The sequence below is a fragment of the Dendroctonus ponderosae genome, unplaced genomic scaffold (assembly GCF_020466585.1).
Source record: "Dendroctonus ponderosae isolate FM_Combo_2020 unplaced genomic scaffold, Dpon_F_20191213v2 Dpon_F_20191213_8, whole genome shotgun sequence".
Lineage (NCBI taxonomy): Eukaryota > Metazoa > Arthropoda > Insecta > Coleoptera > Curculionidae > Dendroctonus > Dendroctonus ponderosae.
In genome coordinates this window covers 4,299,584-4,321,651 of record NW_026019016.1, presented here as the reverse complement: position 1 = coordinate 4,321,651, position 22,068 = coordinate 4,299,584, and the positions used below count along the sequence as shown (strand labels likewise).

The following is a 22,068-nucleotide window of genomic DNA, read 5'->3' as shown; positions in this document are numbered from 1 at the left end:
GAGTGACCTGTGTGAAAAAGCCCTTAGTCTTAAAATTTATCAGCTGCACCCTTTTACTTAATTGGTAACTCTGACAACATTTGACTTTGTTTGTGGTAGAAAAATAATGGGCTGTGATCTATTAAAACGTCAGAATTTTGTGGATTTTTGAGTTATTTTTGCCAGTTTTCATTATATTTGCGAAAATATTGAGTTTTCCAAGCTTAACAACATTGCAAATACGCCACTGGGCTAGATTAACTTGACAACGTTGCGATCATCTGGAGCAGCAAATATTCGCTCCTATTCTAACCAATCCAAAGATTAAAGTGGCAAATAAAACTTGAAATACCAGCAAGTTGGTGCAAGAAATGATCAGAGCCTGAACCTGAGGTGGGCCCAACTGCAAAACCAGCCCCCAATGCCTGAGACAGTCCGAAACGAACGAAACCACAATAGAAATAGTCCGATGTTGTTTGAAGTGGAAATGAGCCCAACATAGAAGACACCCACTATTTCGAAAATTCCAAATTATGTAGCTAGTGAGTGGACACAACAAGGACGGTATGGGTATGTGTTGGTGTAAGAAGAAAAACGAGGAACAAGGTTGCTATTATGCGCCCCGCCTGTCCACACAACAAGATGTTGTTCTGCCTCCGCCCTCACCAGTTCCCTCACCGTTGATTTATAACAATACAGGGCCGACTGCATCTGAACCCAAGTATCCAGATACCGTTCTAGTAGATAAACTCATTTTGGATACCTTGGGGCTTATAGAAACTCTGGTTGACAAGTAAGTATGTTTACATCAAGGGGAACCCAAATCACACCGTTAAATACTGATTCCGCAAGGAAAATTTATACTGCAAGTTTCCATGTTCTACAGGGTTATCGTATTCTCCAAATTAACGGACCTGTGGAAATTGGAAGTTGTTTCTTGCACTATACAGGGTAAATCACTAACGTTCTACCCCGTTTTCCACATTGGGGATTTATCATGAGGGTCGAAGGTTTCGACCCTGTGATATTATGTCCACAGGGTGTTTAAAAATGCATCTGCAATGTTTACTGATTTCTTATAAACTTTCTAGATCAGATTTTCTAAACAACTCTATCAATCTTTAAATTACAGTTTACAATTATTCTCTGATCAGTGCCTAATTGCTCTGGACTCTAGAATACATGACTAGTGTTGAATTTACTACAGTTTGAAGAATGTATTACTTAGGTAATAGGTCTCAAATTTTCCAATGATGATACAGGGAATCCCGTAAGAACATGGTCAAAGAGCAATGCGACATTATTTGGCTCAAAAGAAGACGTTTTAACTTAACTTTTATTTAAAAAAATGTCTGACTCCTGCTATTGATTTGCCGCTTCTGCTGCAAGATTTTACAAAGAGCCCAAAAATATCCATTGTTTGGCTAAGTACTCAAGTAGTGCTGAAATTTTTCAAATTTTACTGTACGGTTTCACATTTTGCCACATTACACACCTTTTCCGTAGAATTTAATAATTAAATCATGTACATACATATAGGCTGATCCAATAAAAAATACATGCATGATATTGTATGTATTATATTAATAACTTTTTTTGGTGCACTCTGTATAGTTGAAAATGTAGCTTGGAAATACCTATTGGTTTTCTCGTGAGATAGAACATCAAAATATATATTTTTTGAGTTAAGCGCATAAATCCTATCTCGTTTGAACAAGCCATAGTTTTTCTGAAAAAATATTAAGTCTGACCGATGGAAGATTATTTAATATGAAAATAACCATTACAGCAAATAAGTTTGAATGCCATTCTTGTTGTGGAATAGATGTGTAAAACTTGTTTCAATTTTTGCGTTATCGTAATACTTGAAATGTTATTAACATTTTTTTAAATTGATATCCCAAATAAAACTGATCTTTCTTTATATCTCAATCTGTATACTTTAGGGGAAATTTGCCTGACTGGCACTGTTTACTTTGGATTAACTAATCCTTAGCTTATTTAAATATTATTTGAAGGTTTAGATTACCAAATATATTAATAGATTCACATATATACGAAAAATGTTCTTTCTACTTGTACTGATCTTTTAAAATGCATGGACGACACTCTCTATTTAAAGAAAAGAGCTGAGGAACTTGAAAAGTAAATAAGATTGCCTTATTATTTGTTCTGTGTATTATGTAAACCCTATATTTTTCTTAGAAATATAATTTTGTCTATCATGAACTGGATTTCAACAATGGGGCAATATTTAACTTATTAAGCACTGCAAACGGAAAAATATATTTACTTTTGAAACAAATTATAAGGCGCCTAAATGCCTCGAGAAATTATGACAGTAAACTGAATGCTAGTTCGTTTGAGGTCAATACAATCAATAATAAATAACCCAAAATAGACTTCGAAAGTTATTTCTGCTGATCCAAATGTGATGATTATTTCTGGTTCTTAAATAATAAGTCAAACGCCATTAAATTATTTTGTATAAATATTTTCATCAAAAACACACACAAAGCCCAGATAACAGCAGCGGATGAGCTGGAAACTCAAACATTGGTCTGAATTCAAAACACCGTAATCCTCTTTTGCTGCTGACAATTTCCTAAACTTCCTGAATAGGTATACGACAATTCGTTTACTGAATTTAAGAAATGTTTCAGTGAACAAGAACCTCCAAGTGCTATGTTGCAACTGCATAATATTGCCGACAACGAAGAAGGTTGGATTCAAGTAGTGAATTCAATGATTAAAGTTATACCCCTTGCTGATCCTTTGGGCCCCTCCGTTATTACTTTGCTTTTAGATGATTGCCCATTGCCGTCAAAAGATTCTATCATTAAAGTAAGATAAATGCGGTTAAAAAGCGTAAATCAACAATTAGTAAAAAAAATTTTAGGTAGTAGATATGTTTGCACTTTCGCATGAGACTGCGTTGAAGGAAAGAAACAATCCCACGCGGCAAAGAAATACTTGCGTGGCTTTAGGAAGTATAGCAGAAAAATTAGCGGGTCCGCGAAATATGGAGATTTTAAATGATGGAGTTATAGATTATCTTTTAACGAATCTGGTTGGTATCAATAGCATGGAAAAAACGCCTGTGATTAAAATGTTATTTGTTCCAGGAGCCAGAGACTAATCCTAATGTGATCTTATTTTCGTTAATAGCTTTGGAGAAGTTTGCCCAATCTAGTCAGAATAAAGTTTCAATTTTAAATAAGCTTAAGAAAACAAATATATCGCCTATAAGAATGCTTGAAAAGTGGAAGACTGAGATCCATTTTGTTAAGAGGCAAGCCGGGTTCTGTGCTCAATGGATTTTAGATAATATTTGTAAGGAGTTTATTTAAAAGGCTTGGAAATTAGTGGTCACACGCATCGTTTTAGTTATGACCGATGATCGGAAATATTCCTACCTTTCTGCAAACATGGAAAACATCAACGCCATGCTCAATACAAGCGACGTTAGTGAGTACCTCAAAATTTCACCAGACGGATTGGAGGCCAGATGCGACGCTTACAGCTTTGAGAGTGTACGATGTACAGCTCAGGCCGATTCAGGGATCTGGTATTATGAGGTGCTCATTATTACTCCTGGCGTAATGCAGATTGGTTGGGCAACGAAGAATAGCAACTTTTTGAACCATGTTAGTATCACACTTTAGTTTCCATTCCATTCCCATCATTGACTGAGTGAGAATGATATGTTGCAGGAAGGATATGGGATTGGTGACGATAGATTCTCACTTTCCTATGATGGGTGTCGACGGCTCATTTGGTACAATGCAAAATCCGATCCCCAGAAACTGCCCAGATGGCAGCCCGGGGACACTTTAGGGTGTCTCTTGGACTTGAACAATCATCAAATTGTGTTCTCGGTAAATGGAGTGAGCCTGCCACCTAGTGTTCATGTATTCAGTATGGCAAAGTAAGAATGGAACTTTTGTCTTCTATTTCCTTTATATACCAATACCGTTCTTCGATTATCAGGTCGGGATTTTTTGCTGCGGCATCCTTCATGTCGTTCCAGCAGTGTCGCTTTAATTTCGGCGCCGAGCCTTTCAAGTATCCTCCTAGCTTCAATTTCAATACGTTCAACGAATGTGGAGCTTTAACTGCCGATGAAAAAGTGGTCCTGCCCAGGCACATTTACTTGAGGCAATTGAGACAACAGAATATTCGAGAGGATAGTTGCACGCTTTGTTACGATCAGAAGGCCACTGTACGACTTTTGCCTTGTCGACATGCGTAAGTAGATTTTCACTGTCCCTCTGTAAAGTTGTCATTAGAAAGTTAGGAAATTTAGAAAAATACTAAAGAATTGTTTAATCTGGACGGACAGAATGGACTGGAACTCGACGTTTTGCAAGCACGAGTGGCTTGTATGTTCGGATTTGTTTTGTTCGACAGCTTGCACTAAGGTTTCAACTTGCAAGCTTTAAGGAATGGATGCAAAAGCCTACCTCTTTTGATACTTTTTTTAAGAAGGATTACTAGGATGGGGCTGACGTTAATAAGAGTTTACCGAGTTTGTTTGAAAGTGGTAGACAATGTCTTACATATCGTTTTTATCTCAATTTTTTTATGTTGAAGTGAATATCAAATTCGAATCCTGAAGCTTCTTCACTATACGTGACATAAACGACAAAGTTGGTGCTGTATGACTCATTCTTATGGAAAAAGATCATGCCAACTATACATCGATTCGCGCTTTCTCCTATTATATTAAAGAGTAAAATAAATTGGTAATAATCAACACCATTATCACTAGCTGGAAGGATCAAAATAGCCGAGTTTAAACGTTCTTTCGGGATTTGCAAGCTTCTAATGCAATGAAGTTTTGCAATGCAATTTCTAATGCAATTGAAGGTTTTGAACTAGTATTCATATAAGAACCGTAGGAAATGCATCCAACTGAATAAAATAAGAAGAGGATAAAGAAAACACCTGTAAAACAATTAAAGTCTAAATAAACTACTGTTCATTTTTTGGAAGCTATTTTTTGATATCCAAAATTGTTTCGATGAACATTTTATTATTTTGATGATCTAACAAATGTTGAGCATCATAAAAATTGTAGTTTTCGAATTGCAGGGGTTTCTGTGCATCTTGCGCAGATTTGCTGGCAGAGTGTCCCATGTGTCGATCGCCTTTCAGTCAACTGTTAATTGAAGATTATCCTCACACGTGACATCGAAACCATTATATATTTTATAAGAGAGTTTCTGTATATATACATTCAAATGTTGTTAATCTATGGCCACCGTTTACTAATTCCTTGGAATTCTTACACAAGCAAAACTTAGCTTCAGTTCTTTTATGTAGAAATGAACAGAACTTTTCCAAGTAAAGTCTCTCAATTGCTTGAAAGATTGAATTTTCGCCATGGACGAGATCGGTTTTGTATGTATGCGTATATTTGTTGTGGAGACATGTTTTTATGAATGCTTGATGATTTTGTACATTATTTTTTTTATCACTGTGAAGCGAAAAATTGTCACACTTTAGTTGGAGGCGTAAACTTGTTATGTCATGTGTGAATTTCATGATTCGATTCGATCGTTGTTTGGTCTATTGAAAGCTGATTGCAATATAATGGTTTTTTACGGGCAGCATGAAGTAAACCTCGTCTAAAAAAGAAATGTTGGGCGCATTTTTTAGATTTCGATAGGCACATGTTAAATTTGATCGTGTTAAGCAGCGATAGGATAATTGCATTATTTTATGGCTGGTTAACAAATGGCCCAAATAATTTTAAAAAGAGTAAACTTATTCCGTAATTTTTTTAGCTAGAAAGTAATACAAATTAGAAGGTTACTAGAATTTACACTATTCAAGGTGATTTCTAAGCAAGGTAAACTATTTTAACAGTCCAGGCTTTTTTATTGAAAAAGCTTCATATTAACAGGGTTTAAACTTAACCATTACAACGCCCCGGGAGTTCAAAAGTACTAAAGCTTGTTAATAAAAATTGTGATGTTTGGCACGACAAAAATAAAGTGTTGACTCGGAGAAATTACTACGACAGAAGATGCATTTTTCTTTTAAACGACTTTTTTTAACTAATAGTTTATATGAAGTTTTTTTCAAATAAAACGCCTTAATAACTGCATTTCTGAAATAGAAAAAATGTCCAGAGGGGTTTTTAAAACCACCCTTTTATCGGCGGTTCCTCCATTGTTACTAAACCAAAATTTCCTACCTAGTCAGTCGATTTATTTATTTTTCTTCCAAATTTAGCTTGGGATCTTGAAGCGATTTTAACATAGCTTGCAATTGAACCGCTAAATTATTGGTATGGCTTATTTTCCATAATATTTTAGTCAATTTTGGAGAATTTTTATATTTTTGGCAGTCAAAACAATTGTCTAGTCTTAGTCAAAACCAATATATTTGACGTGCTTATATACTGTATTTGCAACCTTAACTTACGGTACGTTTTCACAAAAATTCATATTGCCTGGATCATATACATTAGTGTACTTTGAAAGATTCCTAACATGTTATCAGCCCTTTTGTCGGAAGCCTTGGTAATATTTCTGGAATTAAGACTATTATTATCATCTACATTATTATGTAGAACAGGATAAATATCAGTTAGTTGTACATGTAGATGATAGTACTAGTCAACTACAATAATAATAGAGGAGAAAATATGGTGAACTGTGCGGTCAGGGTCCTATAGATGGAATGTCTAAAAATTAAGGCATTGGAACTGTATTTGTATTGAGTTATTTGCGAGGAAATTCACATCCATCCTTTATATAATATGCAAAATCCATTCTGCTAGAAGGTTGTTATCATTTTATGAAACAGGTCTGAAATTTTTTTGCTATTATCTTACTTCATGAGTTTATCAAGGATGTCTTCAATTATTTCAAACCCTTCACTTTCATCTCAACATTCTTCTCCATAAACTTTATTTTATTTGCTATTTCTTCCTCAACTTCCTGTTGATATGTTTCCGAGACTTTTTCATATTCTTCCATTATTATGTTGGTCTGGACGTTCTCGTCTACAGGCTTATTTCGGTCTTCGATTATATTTTTAGTTTCTCCTAATTGGCAATCGACTATATTTCTAATTCTCTTTAGTGACTGCGGTTCCTCTCAGTTTGTATACTTTCATATTGCACCAGATTTTCCCTTTTTTCTTCGACCAAACTTCACATTCTAATTATTCCATCGGTTGCTCTTGTTTGGTCAGTTTCAGTATTTTTTTTTCAATGATTCATTGGCATGGAGTGCATCCGGTTCGTTTTATTCACAAGCTGGTTTAATCTAAAATCAGTGTAGATTTCATTCCAAAATCTGAGGTTGAGAAGTAAATATTCATTCAATTGTGTCCTTAATTTAGAGACATTCTATACAAAGAATATTATATTTTATAATAAAGGTGAATATCCGTACTGCCTTATTTTTGTATTTGTATTTTAGCGGTGCGTCTATAAAAATTAGTATTTTTGATGGCTATTCGCTGAATATTTTAATTGGTTTCTACTCTCTAAATGGAAAAATTCCAACAGAAGTGAAACGAATTATTTAGGAGCTAATTATGTTTTTATTGGATGTGCAGGGTGCTCCTCTTAGTTGAAATTTGGATACCCTGTATAATATATTTGAAAAATAACCACACGAATGCCGAGTAAAACACTGATTTTTAATTGACTTTTATTTTATATATGATTTTTGTTTATGTAAATAATTACTAGTCTGTTGTTGTTTTTTTTTTCTTAACTTAAGATAGGTGAAACGTTGCTACAAATTAGTCATCGATGGTAGTGATGGTTTTGTAAAACAAATAGTCTATAGGGTTTTTTATGGATTCACAAATGAATATCCATAAATCACTTTATAGTTTGTGAAAAAAATGACTGTGAAAAGTAAAGTTAAATAAAACATTAAGAGCGGACTTTGTGATTTTAATGAATACCTTTCTAACGCTTTTTTTTAAGTGATACAGTGTGAAAGTATGTTGAGTTAACGTATTTAGTCTTTTTCAATTTTTTTTTGTATTGCTCCTATTGAATGAAATTTGTTATCATAGTTTCAAATTTTTAGCCTAAGAATCTGCAGCTGGATTTTGAACAAATATTTTATGAACACCCTGTATGCTTTTATTGTGTCATCATTTTATAGGTAAATCTTTTTCAAACCCCCTCGTATTTCGTTTTGGTCTTTTTTGTTGTCCGTTTGAATTGTGCGCCATATTTTCTAGGAACATTTTGTGCTGGAGCTGTCAATGTGAAACGCATTTTTAGAGTAAATTGGTTTTGAAACTGAGTAAATTCCACGTATTATTGGTGGATTGTGAAATATTAATGACTCAATCTTCATATATTTTGAATTAAACAGTAAATACTAGTCGCTACGATGGTGCCGGACTGTGCAAATTGTCGCGAAAGCGACACCAAGTTTGGTGTGTGTCCACTGAGTGGTGAATGGAAACTTTACACTTGGCACAATTCCAAAAAAATAATTTTTTTCCTCACGTACAATTTTCAGAGCGGAATAAATGTGCTACACCATTGACAATGGAGGTTATTTTTGGATGGGCATATTTTTAGGTTTAAAATAACCTTTCGATGGTCGAAGGAAATGTTGAAGTTGACCCTGCATCGCGCTTTGAATGTCCGCCAGGGTTCAGTTGATGATTGGTGTTATCTGACAACCCTGCTGTTTGATCGTTGCCACTATTGGGGTTGGCAGCATTGCTTAAAAATGCAAAAACTTTGATAAACAGTGTGTCATTTTTTCTTTAATCTAAGTTTTTTAACATAATTTCAACGTTTCGAGCTGCTTTTAAGTAAAAGTGCCCTTTAGATTAGCCCTTACAACCACCCACGCTAGTTACGTCTATTGGCAAATGCTCCGCTTTCCAGACTGAGATAAAATGGCCGGTGCTGGTAAGTAATGGTGTATATTTTTGTCGAAAATAAACTTTGTGACGTTGTTCATGTTTTTTTAGATATTTCACTAACATACGATGACTGTCCCGATGATCTAACTGACAAAGGTATGACCTGCTTTATTGAATTATTTTTAGTCGCAATTTTTCTTTTGAAATGCCCCCTCAAAACACCAACAAACCCATGCTTTCTGTGCTCTTGCATTAGAACGTAGGATCAACGTTTTTCATTCTGCTCAATGCAGAATCTTGAACTTTTATCGTTTTTCAGTTAGAACATAGGGTTGCATTGTTAGCGAGAGCTGAGTTCATTCATACATTCTCAAGAGAGGAAATGGGAAGCTGCAATGCTTTTCCTCATTTTTACACTTTAACCCCCAATAAAACATCCCACAGTTCAATGGTTTCAAATATAATTTTCTTTTGTTTACATTTTATTCATTAAAAATTTAAAGTCCATTCTTGGTTTAGTAAGTGTTCAGGCTTTAAGTAGTTACAGAGTTAATACGTTGAAGCACATGTGCAACAAGCTAGTTACAATTCAATAGATTGTCAATCGCGCCTAATGCTGAAGAACTTTTGCAATACATTTTTCTTATTGATGAATAGCAGGAACTTTGTAATGCAGTCCAACCAATTTTTTGTCAATTTAAAAGCATTTAAAGAATGTACAGGTTAAATATATACTTAACAGACTGGTTCGCCACCAATAACTAGACGATCAAGCATTCTTTAAGTTCTTATGAAATACATTATCCAGTAAAAATCAGGAAATTGAAATTAGGACGTACACTACAAACTAAATATACCCTTTCCGTCTAATAAGAAATAAGTTGAACCTTTAAATCCAATCCTTTCACGGCCATGGATTCATATTGCATCTGTAACTGTAACAGTAGTTATCTTAGTCATACCTATTTAACTTTAAAATTATTCTATATTCTCACTATAAACTTGGAATATGTTGTCACCAAAATTCAGGGGTATCGACCACCTTTATGCAATTGTTAATGCTAATAAAAAGGCTTGTATATCGCTTTTTTAAATAAAAGTTCCAAGTGAAAAAACTTTAATGGAATATTATAACATTTAAAAAATTAATTCTGAATGTACCGATTGTCACAAACATCTCGGTATTTTAATCCTAGAATTTTTTATGTAAGTTTCTTCATATTTACATCGCGATTCGATTTTATTATTTGATCATTGGTTTGGGACTTGCCTCCTTTGTATAACTGAAAAATATTTTCCAATTTCCGTTAAGTATATTAAATAAACAACAGATAAGAACTGGAATAACAGCTAATTAGCGTTCAATGATTACCGTAAACATCGTGATCATACAGCTTCTACCAGATTTAAATTGCATCCTTTTAAAAATGTAAAACTGCACGTGTTATTTCAGGTCGATTTACTTATTTTCCCAATATATTTTCGAGCCAGCTCTGCTATTTGCCATTATTTCCATTTACTGATTGTAAAAAATTGAATTCAATGAATCATGTCCACCTAAACATTCGATTCTTGGGTTTATCAGAAAATCACTCAGCTCTTGAGTACAAATTTACTTAAACGTATAAAGCGGGACTATTGCAGGTTGTTCTGTTCTTGTTAGGGTGTTTCTTGATGTATTAACGATTGTACGTCTGTTATCGATCGTTTCTTCTAGACCACTGTGGTTAGAGTTTGCTAAGATTCTGGTGCTTGCTTATCGTTTGTTGCCCCAAAATCCGGCAATAATAATTGTCTACCACTTTTAAACAGCTATTTAGTAAAATACGGAATATTAATTTAACGCTCTAAATCGACGATGTTTCGAACTTTTTAACAAATTTATACATATTTGCAATTGCTAAAGCCGTCAGTTTACCGGGAGTTGTAAATTATTTTCAATCTGAAAATATGCAGTTTTCCTTGAAACTTGTTTCTTTCTAATTCACCATCTTCAAGCTGCATAAGTTACACTTATATCATTATCTTGTGTATTTGTGAAACATCATAAATATTTTAAATGTTGTAAGTCCTACCTTTTTGTTATTGGTTAACGTTTTTTTAAGTTGGTAAGATGCAAAATGTTCTCTGGTTTGTCAGATAATTTAATTTTGGTTTATACGCCATAATGTCCATATAAAAAGGTACAAAACCCGTGCTTTTGCATCTGTAGATATTTAGACTCTGGAGTAATTTTGATAAACTTATAAATTATTTATTTAAACATTCGGAATCAGACGCACTTGTTGGATAAAATTAACTTCTTTAGGCCATCGCTATAAGGCGTCAGCTCGTTCATTCTCTCCCCCATATTTTTCGCAGCGCATTAGACTGGCATGCAGAGAATCAACCTCCATTTCTTTATATTGATATTTTATTATCTAGTCGATTTTCACACCTTTTACTTCTTTAAATAGTAGTGAATCCAGTTGGTAAAAGAATTGTAATATCTTCGTACTTTTATTGCTTTTATTATTAATTTTTTCTAAAAAAATGTCTACTTGAAATGTTGGAAAATTGCGATAATATGTATTCTGCATTTTTCTTCATATAACTCATAAGAGAATCTAAGAAGAAATGCATGGTTCCGAAGGAAATGGTAGATAATAAGGGACTTTTATGCTCTCAAAAACCTCAATAGTTTAGGAGTTATGGGCAGTATTACAAAAGAGTAGATAAAAGAATAGGCCGCTATTCATTTTATTTATTAATACTTTGACGGAAATGCAAGTGCATCAATGCACAAAAATCAGCGAGATTTTCTGCTCGAAGAATACCTAATAAGAAAGTATTAAGTAATCAATGTCGCACACAGCATAAAGTTGATGAAGAGGAAGCAATTCTTTACATGATCGCAAATAGTCGCTACTAGCTTACGAAGAATAGCAAATGATGTTCACTGTAGTCGAAGGAAAGTGTGGAGAACCTTATATAATTGTATGCCCATGTCACATACAACCACAAGACGATAGATAATAATAACAGAAGATAATAAAATAATCTCATGTTATTGGGTATTCGATTTCCATATCGAATCGATAATAAAAAATCGAAAATCTGTTTTAAAAAAATTGTGTTTCTTGGTATTTTCTTAATATTCACATCGAAAAATACTTATTAAATTTTAGGCATAGGTACTATAAACTCTTCAGGGCTTTTGATTTGCTACTGCATAAAAAACATATATTCCTTTATTAACTGATTCCACAATTTCAAGTTAACAGTTAATAAATATTAGATCAACTATTTGCGTCAACTAACCCCCGATTTATCTGGAACCAATCACATTTATAGAATTTACAGAATGTGATTGGTTCCAATGGTGATTGGTGTCGATTGCATGATCGATTTTCGTTTTTCAGCAAAACGTTTTCCTCCAATTTGACAGTTATTGAAAAAAGACGCTAATTTACTGCTGTCTATGCGATCTGATGGATTTTATTGTATCAAACCTCCACTCTTCGAATACTCTCGGAAGTCTTCCAAATGTGTTGGTTTTGCGGAGCAAGATCTTGGTCTTGTCATTGCATTCATATTCGTCTTGCTTTTTTTGCAAGACTAGTCTTGCTCATCTGCTCATCAGTACCTCCGAGGTCTCCTGAGCTAAAACCGCTCGACTAATACTAGTCGAGAGGTTTTATGCCATAGGTGAAAAGTTTGGTTCTGTGAAGCAGTGTTGGTCCAGGTCAGGTTAAACCTATCCTAGAATAAAACATCAAAAAATTGACGTAGAAATACATTTTTAAGTTTTGGCCACCCTGTACAAAATGTGATCTTCCATCTTTCTGTCCAATGGTGTCAATACTTTTATGGGTAATGCTGCACTCAGAGGCACAGCGAGAGGGTTTTGAGCAGACCCAAACGTTTCTTTTTCCTGTCCGCCCAAAAATATTTCCTATGTGCTAGAGAAAACCTAGGAGTATTTTTCTTTTCATTTATTTCTTTTACCACTAAGGTGATTTACGGCCCAGCTTTTCATCGATACTGTGAACAAATGACAAGATTTCCTTCTGTTAATCAATTGGCTTTTTGTTACCATGTAATTTGGCAGAAACGTCTACGCGTTGCTACTATAAGAAACGTAGTAAACTACGTAATATCCATAAAAAGCCCCGAAATACACACGCACTCCTTTTCCCAAACGTTATCCATCCCTTTGATCACTTCCAAGGTCAAGTCCAAGCCCAGAAACCGCCCCGTTTATTCCACTTACTATGTGGCGGAGCGCCCCCGACGGTTGTTTTTCCTTTTGGGAAATCTTTAGCGATTTGTACGTCCACCCACCCTCTTCGCGCAGACTCTGTATCGATTGGGGTGCGTCTTCAGCGCCCCCGCGTCTCCTGGTGTGCACGTTCCGAACTACCCTACAAACTCCACCCGGCTCTTTTAGGGGTGTATGGCCTCAACCACGCGGAATTTCCCGATAATGGGTGCGAATTGTTTTGATAACGCAATTCGACTTTTTATTAGTTGCTCCCAACGTTTCGATCCGTGACGTCTCAGTTCGTCATCAGGAATGGTACCAGTGTCCTGGTGTGGTTGCTAGACGCAGTTGAAGTTTCCCTCAATTTCGCTTCGGGAACCGATCAACATTTGTTTATTCTTGTTAGATACGGAATCTGTTTGCTGAGGTTGTTTATAGTTGTAAGTTTGGTGTACAAATACAGTGATTTAGTAGATTTTTTAGAGGATTGTTTTTATTTGTGAGCGTGTCATGAAGGGCGTATTTCTTGTTGACATATTGAAGCATATTTTTTGAGGTTTTTCGTAGGGGTTTCTCTGCAGTTTCATGAGTTTAAAACGTTTGGAAATCCACGTCCACGTTTAACTTATTGCTCGCAGCAAATGCGTGTTTCGTTTAGTTTATTGTTGGAAGTTCATTTGTTATAAATAAGTCTAAGTGTTTTGACAGTCTGCCTGGTTGTTTTTATGCTTTTCCTAACTGAAATCAAATATCTTCCAATATAGAAAATGTAAGGCGGGAGCAAAGGAGCAGTTTGTCTTTGAAATGAAAATTGCCCTAAATTTGTGCCTCCCTAAAGATGCCAATTGAGAACGGCTTTTTTTCTGGATTCCCGAGGGTTTCCCTGCATTTTGTTACCTTTTGATCTTCCTGGAGTTTCTAGGTCTAGATTTATTAAGTTCGTTTGAATATTCTTTTTTTGAAGCAAATTTTTTTGAAACTTAGTTAATCAGTATTATCCTTCTACCTTTGCAAACGCTTAAAACGTCCATTTGGAGAAGTTTAATAGAGATACTGAGTTTATTTTTTATTTCAGCGTTCGAACAGGGCGACTGTTCACGATCTTCATTCGCTGAAGAAGCCGATGATGATAATTTTTTTAATCCACTAGAACGTATTCAGCAGTGTCTTAACAGTACCGATAGCATTATCAGGTAAGTTGTTTTATTAAATTGGAAAAATAATGGATTTATTCATGGATTTAGGGCAAATTTGTCCAAAGTTCGAATTAATCAATTCAACATTCTAAGAATGTTGACTGTTTTAAACCGATCACAATTATTTTGCCGCAATTACATTATTTTCTTTCGGACAATAATAATAATTTAAAAAAGCCGAATTTTGTACTTCTGTTTCTAGCAATTGAGGAAAACAGATTGTTCTCACAATGTATTTTCGTGTTTTATTTCATTGTTTTGATTTTTATCAAATTGATTTAGGAATAATTTTTTTGGATTTTACAACCCAAGTGCAAGCTGGTGAATTGGTATATTTTATACAGGGTGCAAAAGTATTGCGTTTTAGGCAAATTTGTTTGCATTGCACACATTTTTAAGCAATTTTTAACCAGTTTTACTGCTAACAAAAATTTGTTGTTTGAAGGTTTTTTAGATTTAGGACTCTACATTTTCTATTACTTAGATGCAACAGTCCGAAACCATTTAAAACATCAATCATTTTTATGTGATAAAATATCGCTTTTAATAGCAATATCTCGAAACCTCTAGTGAGTTTCAGTTAATCGAAACTGCCCCTACATAACTTATTTTTGAATGAAGAAAGGCCCGATTTATTTTGTGTTTATGGGCAAAACATTTTAAAAGCTGCGGAACATTTCCGGAACAACAATTAAATATTTTGAAAATGACAATCATTTATTAAATTTGTTAATAAATATGTTGAAGTCAGAGGAGTTCATTTTGGCCAATTATTATGAAATCATAAGATTTAAATACTTACTACTGAGTTTAAAAAGTATTATAATTTGCAGATCCAATTTGAGTTAGTTCAAAAAATCACCAGAGGTTTCAATGTGAAATTCTCGAAAACGGTAAGAGATATCGATGTGAACATATTTTTGTTCAGAAGAAAGCGGTACTTACTTTAACATCCAAAAAACATCGGGTGTTTTAAATGGCTCCGTGTTATTGCAGCGAGGCGAGTGTCTTCTACATACTATAAGCTAGGTAGTCAATCTTTCAATTCTCGATCTAAAAAACAAGAAAAACAATTTTTTGGTTATAGTGAAACGTAATAGATAGGTTAAACATCAATTTAAAAAACTAAAATTGTACAATTTGAAACACCCTGTACCTACTTGGAAAACTATTAACTTTCGAATAAGACAAATTGAAACGCCATATTTGTCGGTGAATTTTGTCACATTAGTTGAAGTAAAGACAAAGACAAGAATTTCGTCGGTATCATCCAAACAAGAAATCATACAAGACCGTGCAAATTGTGTCTAAATTTGTCTTGTATGATCAGTTGAAGTCTTTATAAATAGTATTCGTTTTTGCGTAGCGAATTTTATTGTACCCATGATAGAAACAGTAGACGTTTTTCATTCATATTTTCGCATAGATCTAATATTTGGAACTCGCGTTTGTCATTGATTTCTGTGTTTCTTTTATTTTATCATTTTGTCAACAAGAGTTACATAATGTAATGAACTATCGGGCGTCCTAATTCATGCATATGCAGGTAAAACAGTCCTTTAAATTTAGTTGAGATTTTTTTCCAAATGCGTGAGATTTAGTCAAATTTTCAAAGTTATATCTAAAGCATTAGTCACAATTTCAAATGTGAAATTAACACTGAATCCTAATTATATATATATTTCGATTTACTGCAGCTTCTGGCTTCTCTACACCGCATAATTTGTGCATGGGACATTTCGACGGTGAAATATGTCGCCATAATTACAACGACATTGAATAAATAATAATGTTCACCGATCCCCAGTAAATATATATGTTGATTCTGGCTCTTGATGGGAAAAGAGGAAAATTGGACAATCGACAAACAAAAGTATTGGCAATTTTATTAACCGAACTATCAAATGATGTCTTGCAGTGCGACGCATTAAAAATTAATTCCCACTAATAGATTTTTCCATTAGGCTTCGTTGCATTGCATTTCCCCTATTATCATCATCACAATTTTCCGGGGTAGATATCCGGTATAATGGTTGCGATTATGTACTCAGAAATCCCTTTTATTGCTAAATCGATACTTAATGCTTTATTGAATATGGAAAGGAAATATGTGTGTGTTGGCTTCGAAGGCACAACTTTTGAACTTGACTTGTTAATTGAAAAAGTAGTAAGTTTGTTCAGCTTTCTATAGATGGAAGCAAACGTTAATTAATATTGTTCTGATGATCTGGGGCTGAAATTGCGGAACTGTATTGATTTATTTGCAATTTGGCTTGGCAAACGATTTTTTAATTAATTTTTTGTTGCGGTTTCAGGAAACATTGCAAGGGTATGAATTACATTCTCCGGTGTAGAACCAAATTATTTAAAAAAATTAATTTTGCTTTATTGACCAACTGTTGAGCTTCCTTTTTTGCCCGTTTAAAAATATTATTGCATTATAAAGCTGGAAATTTCACTTTCTACTTCTCAATGTATTTTTTATAGTTTGAATGAATAATTTAATTTGTGCAGTTGGAGCTAACAATTTAAATTGCTGGTTTTGTTTTTGTAGGCGGTTTCAAAGGTTTGCTTCTAATTTTCACTTATTTTCCTCGTTTTTCATTTGAGTTTTATACCTAAAGGACTCGAGTAATGATATGTGTGTAAAATCACCGGGTTGCAGAAAAATCTTCTCAAAATTATCACACGTTTGTTAATTTATAACAACCAAAAACACACAAAGAAGTGTTAATAATGACAATTAACCAACTGATAATCAACTATTTTTTTCTTAATTCCAGGCGAGTTGCTATTTATTAAATTACCAAGTCCTCTGCTGTGGTTGCAAAACTGTAATTCACTCTTTATCAACTTTTTGTACCCCGATATTTTATGAACCGTTCAGAGTTCAGGAAAAGTGAAAAGAATTATTTTTGTTTAAAATGATTCGCATAGATTCATATTCCTGGTAGCTCGTCGGACACCCTGAATGTAATAACTGGTTTTGTTTTCTTGCTTTATTGGATGTAAGGGAAAACTGTGGGGAAATGACACTTCTTTCAATTCTTTCTTTAAATTACATTCAAAATTCACCCTTTTATAAGTCCCTGATCGCTCGGACGAATTTTTATCACCTACTGTTTATATCTCTAGACTATTCGTACTTCTTCCGTTGTGTTCAACGGTTTAATTGTGAAAAACTTGTTCTATATTCTCTACTGGAATGAAAATAGCTAAACTACACAAAGAGCAGAAGATTCAGATTCAGTAAAGTTTATTGATGAACATTCCAAAATGAAAGCGCCACCTTAGATAAATAGTCGTATCGACTGAAATCAAGTACATTTGGCGCTAATTCCCGTACATTTCCGCATTCTTTTCAAGGCGTCTATTTTATCTATTTAAAGACACTGAATTTCTGTCAGGATTTCCGAAAAGAAAATCGGTATAAGCTGGTTTAAATACCCTAGAGGAGTACCTATTCAACGGTTTTAAGTTTCACCCAGTCAGTAGCGGTACTGCCTAACTATTGATCATTGAAAATCGCATAAAACCGCTTCGAAAGTGATAGAAATTTGGGTGAAATAAGCGACAGGTCGGCTTTTTGCCGCAAAAATGTCCGACGAATTTGGCGTACCACCGATTGTGAAACGAACGCGAATATCGGCAGCAACATTTTAATACAAACACGGGTTATTTCCACTACGATGCTTTTGATTGGACGACGGGTTCCGCGCGGTTTGGGGACTTGGGGATACTCCTACGAAGATCCACGTTGCCAATTTGGTTGAGTTTGGGGAAAATACACTATTTTTTTTTATTTGAGTATTTTAGTTTTTCTCCGGAAATTTATGTACAAGATGTTACATTATGGAATGTTGTATTTATAATATATAAGTATGTATCCTAAATAATTCTACTTTATTCTGGTAGATTTTTATAATGTTTAAATTAATTTTATCGGGAATGTGGGCACATTTTGTAAGGTATTTTCACTTTGTTCGTGAGCAACAAGCATAAAAATAACAGTGGCTAATAAGTACTCAATTTAATCGGCGGATTTTTCTGGGAAAATCATCAAAAGAAAGTAAATTTAATTTCTGGGTACCTATTATTTGTATTTCCCATCTGTAATCCATATAGGTTGTTATCAACTACTAGATTCTGCCCATAGTTAAAAATGACGTGTTGTGCTTGTATGGATTGTTTGGAAATTCGGCAACATCGTCACATCTAAATTCTTGATAGTCTCGCTTGCGTTCTAGAACTTAATGCGTCGCAACAATTTTGGATGGTAATTTGGTTGAAAAATACGTAGACTATTCGGAATCGTCCACAAACACGCACATATTAGCCTTATTTAATATTTACCCTTATCGTATTTGACAACTGTTTGATAATTCGTTTGATACGTCAATGTCAAGTTTGATGACGAAATACATTTTGCAACATTGCGACCGTGTCGACAAAATGGCGTCATATTATGTACACAAAATGGCCACGATGGTCGATGGCAATCAGTTGACGTCAATTCAGTTCACCTTTAGCAATCAGAATGTGTATCTTGTTTATTTTGTTTTCCGTGTATTTAGCGTGGGAGAGGGACTGGTTTAGATTAATAAATATGAATACGTCTTTACATTTTCTCAGAGCCAAAAACTGTGCTAATGTTTTTTCTTTAAAATGGATATTTCCTATGTGAACTCGCTTAAAATCATTAACATTTCCCAGTTTTACACTTTGCTTTTGGAATTTTCTAAACTAGTAAATGAATCTGATTCGGATTCCTAATTTATGGCGATGATTAATAAAATTCTCAATTCGTTTAAATAATTGAAGTCGCGCTCTTCAAGTTTCATCATTTACGAAGCTGCAACTTTTGCGATTTACAAGAGAGTCGATCGAAAAGTTTCTACAGTTCATTAATATCGTATGGTCCAAAAGATTCAACAAGCCCGACTCTTTCCAACGTCATCTTGTTTCCTATCAAACATTTAAACATTAGTTGACTGAACTTGTCGGTGCCAACTTTTATCTTCGCTTTGTCCAAATGTTCTTGGTTTTTTATTTTTAGTGTTTCCGTACCATTTTTACAAGAATTTCCACGAGTTGCTGTTTTTGGTTTAACATTGCATGGTTCATTAATGTTTACTTAAATTGTTTTAGATTGTGTTCATTGCTTGGCTTATAAGTATCGTTTTTCATATTTTGTTATAATTAGGAAAGTTGCGAAAGTTACCAAACTCCATCAAACTTCATTATAAGATTATTTAATATTCGCTTTTTTGCTTTATCAACGCGAAAGCGAGGTATCGATATCAGGGCCAACAAGTCTCTTTCCATTTTCTGATTGTTTTCAGCTGTATTTCTCATTGTTAGCCATTCGATAAACTGGGCCTGATCTCTGATGATGGGAAATGCGATCTACTTACAATATTTCGTCTACATTTTACAAAATTAATTCACTCTTTCCTCAATTTTTTTTTAGCCACAAATTCTGCCTTTAATTCACGTTTTCAGTGGTTGGCTGTCTTAAAATAGACCTTTGAAGAGGTTGTAAGTTAAGTCTGCCATATCACAAAAACACTTGCCAACAATATAAACATCAAAATAGGGTTTCAGGACACTTATTTTGAGATATTTTGGCGCCCAGCCTCGGAATGTTTTGCCGCCGCCAGATGACATTAATACGCACTAGAGATGGGAAATTTTTAACGATTTTTTAAGTTATCGATCTGATATCGAAAGTGTAATCTTCAAATCCTAGCGCAGATTCCGCGGTCTAAAACATGATGATTTAATCTAATTTGTCCTCCAAAACTGGACGGCTTTCGATATACAGGGCGTCAAAGTTAAGATCAAAATTCGAGGAAAACTTTAAACGTAGCAAGTACCTACTTTGTTTTTAATGCTACTATGTGAAGGAAATTTCAGAAATTGGCCGAAATTTTTATTTGCAGAAAAGGAAATCAAATCAAATGCTGGAAAAATTATATCTAGGTATCTATTATTTAATTGAAATTGTTAATTCTATTTTTCATTGACAAAATAATAACACTTTATATTTAGATTAGAAAGCGGTCAAACGTTATCTGGAAAATGTTACTTGGTCATCAAAAAAATGGTTTACACATTTTTGACGAAAATTAAGTTGTGAAAACAGAATAGTTTTTGGCAACGTTTTAGTCATGAGATATATTTCGATTTGTTTTTGTCGGTGTCAGCATTTCTATCTTCAATCATTCATGCTTTCGTTCATTTATTGTCAATCTTTGATTTAGTCATTCATTTGCTCATTCATTCGTTCATTCACTCCTTCATTATCGTTCGTCCCTTCATTCTCAATCATTTATTCATCGTGATTGAACCAAGGATTAGGATGCAAAATAACGTTTGTCGTTCAAAACGCCTATCTTTAGAATTTTAATGCTGAGAAGACTTATGTAAACCTCCCAAGTTACTCTTCTTGAGACTTTGTAGATTTTGCTGTTCTTTCTTCGTTCTGTACCAAGCATCCGGTCGTAGAAGCTTAAGTCTGTATATCCAAAACTCACACAGAACAATACTTGGGGTTTCTTTGTTCACCGTCCGTATTTAAGACCCTAAAATGGCACAGAAAACCCGAAAAAACTTACCATTTTCGTTCTGGAGGCTACTAGGATTTTTGCGACATTTCAATATAACTAGGCATTCAATGGACAGCCTTAACTTAGGTATGAACTTGGAAGGTAGGTCCCATTCGGTAACTGGGACAAAAAATGTTCGTCGAGTTTTTGCAACGCTATCGAAACTGCTATCGATAGTTAAGTGCCATCATTACAGGCGTCGCGGCGCTGCATTCGCGGTCATCGGCCCACACGGTGACTCACGCGGAATCGCAGGAAAAAATGAGGGTTGAGGGAGGCGGAGGCGACAGGTCAGAGGGTAAAGGTCGAAACACGGCGTGCGTCAAACGATTCATGGTAGAGGGTCATTGGATTCGCACCTGATTGGGCTTTGATGATCAAACCATTTAAGGGGGTGAATCATGCGAGAAAAACAAGCAATGGGGAACAAAAGCTTAATTTATTAGCAAGATGATTGCCATTCAACAGAAGTAAATACTCAATAGTGGGTTTGAGAAGATTCCTCTCGAAATAAAGCATTTTTATCACTCTTTTTCACATCGTGGACGCGACGGATTGGCCCACAGGGCACATTCTCGAAGATTTCGATCTAAATGGAGTTGGGCGCCGATCCACTCCATCCACCCATCCGTCGCTCTCTTTTGAACGGATCAAGGGTGAATTATTATTGAGCTTTTCGCCTTGGGCTTCGGAATTGCATTTGACGGCGTCTATATTGCAATTTTCGTCGTCTTCTTTCAATTTCTCTCGTTTTCTTTATGAAGGTAATGGAAACAGAAACTGTGATGAAACTTGATTGAGCTGAGAGCTCCTAGCAATTAATGGTAAATTGTTAACTCTCTATTGCATGATGTAAACAGAAATGATGCTGATGAATTCATTCTCTCCTTCATGATGATTCAGTTTCTGACCTAGAAATGTCTCGTATTTCGTTCTTCAGAAAGTTCATCTGGAATCTTCCTTAGGTGAAAGTGTTTTCCTCAAAAATGTTTGCAACAGGTCTGTACATATTTTCCCAACCTGTTATTTTATAGAAGTTTGAAAATAAATTCAAATTCAAAATTTATTAAAAATATGTATGTAAACACAAAATTATTTGTCAATTTACAATTCATATAATGTAAAAAATATTTGTTGAGTACCTAGATACCTTGTACCTGTATGTACTCTTGAGGTTACAATT

The 22,068-nt window shown here is 34.5% G+C and overlaps 2 protein-coding genes and 1 long non-coding RNA gene across 6 annotated transcripts in view; 2 read left to right on the top strand and 1 right to left on the bottom strand.

The window, feature by feature from the left end:
- The first annotated feature begins 167 nt into the window (after positions 1-167).
- Positions 168-7,890, top strand: LOC109538083 (RING finger and SPRY domain-containing protein 1). Its single transcript, XM_019905136.2, has 8 exons — positions 168-772; positions 2,643-2,823; positions 2,879-3,049; positions 3,105-3,312; positions 3,367-3,626; positions 3,693-3,907; positions 3,970-4,227; positions 5,074-7,890. Exons 1-8 carry the CDS (start codon positions 546-548, stop codon positions 5,168-5,170), a joined length of 1,617 nt encoding a protein of 538 aa, XP_019760695.2. The 5' UTR covers positions 168-545; the 3' UTR covers positions 5,171-7,890.
- A 784-nt stretch (positions 7,891-8,674) lies between these two features.
- The window catches only part of LOC109538080 (serine/threonine-protein phosphatase 4 regulatory subunit 1), an 82,998-nt gene continuing 69,604 nt past the window's right edge, over positions 8,675-22,068 (top strand). For 3 of the 4 annotated variants that reach the window (XM_019905128.2, XM_019905126.2, XM_019905125.2), the window contains exons 1-3: positions 8,679-8,884; positions 8,947-8,994; positions 14,157-14,274. In XM_019905128.2, the coding sequence (XP_019760687.2) occupies positions 8,872-8,884; positions 8,947-8,994; positions 14,157-14,274 (179 nt within the window). In that variant the 5' untranslated portion in view covers positions 8,679-8,871. Of the gene's footprint in view, positions 8,885-8,946; positions 8,995-14,156; positions 14,275-22,068 lie in introns of all 4 variants that reach the window. The other variant, XM_019905129.2, reaches the window with a different exon arrangement.
- Positions 12,033-19,857, bottom strand: LOC125505411. The gene is made up of 3 exons (XR_007282151.1): positions 19,692-19,857; positions 15,223-15,330; positions 12,033-12,579 (listed from the first exon to the last, which is right to left on the bottom strand). It is a non-coding gene; the product is annotated as an uncharacterized LOC125505411 (long non-coding RNA).

Excerpts from the sequence above, each read along its gene's own strand:
- LOC109538083 (XM_019905136.2), top strand. The coding sequence starts at position 546 with ATGGGTATGTGTTGGTGTAAGAAGAAAAACGAGGAACAAGGTTGCTAT. Across the intron at positions 2,824-2,878 it reads CAAAAGATTCTATCATTAAA|GTAGTAGATATGTTTGCACT; the intron begins GTAAGATAAATG and ends AAAAAATTTTAG. Across the intron at positions 3,627-3,692 it reads ATAGCAACTTTTTGAACCAT|GAAGGATATGGGATTGGTGA; the intron begins GTTAGTATCACA and ends GATATGTTGCAG.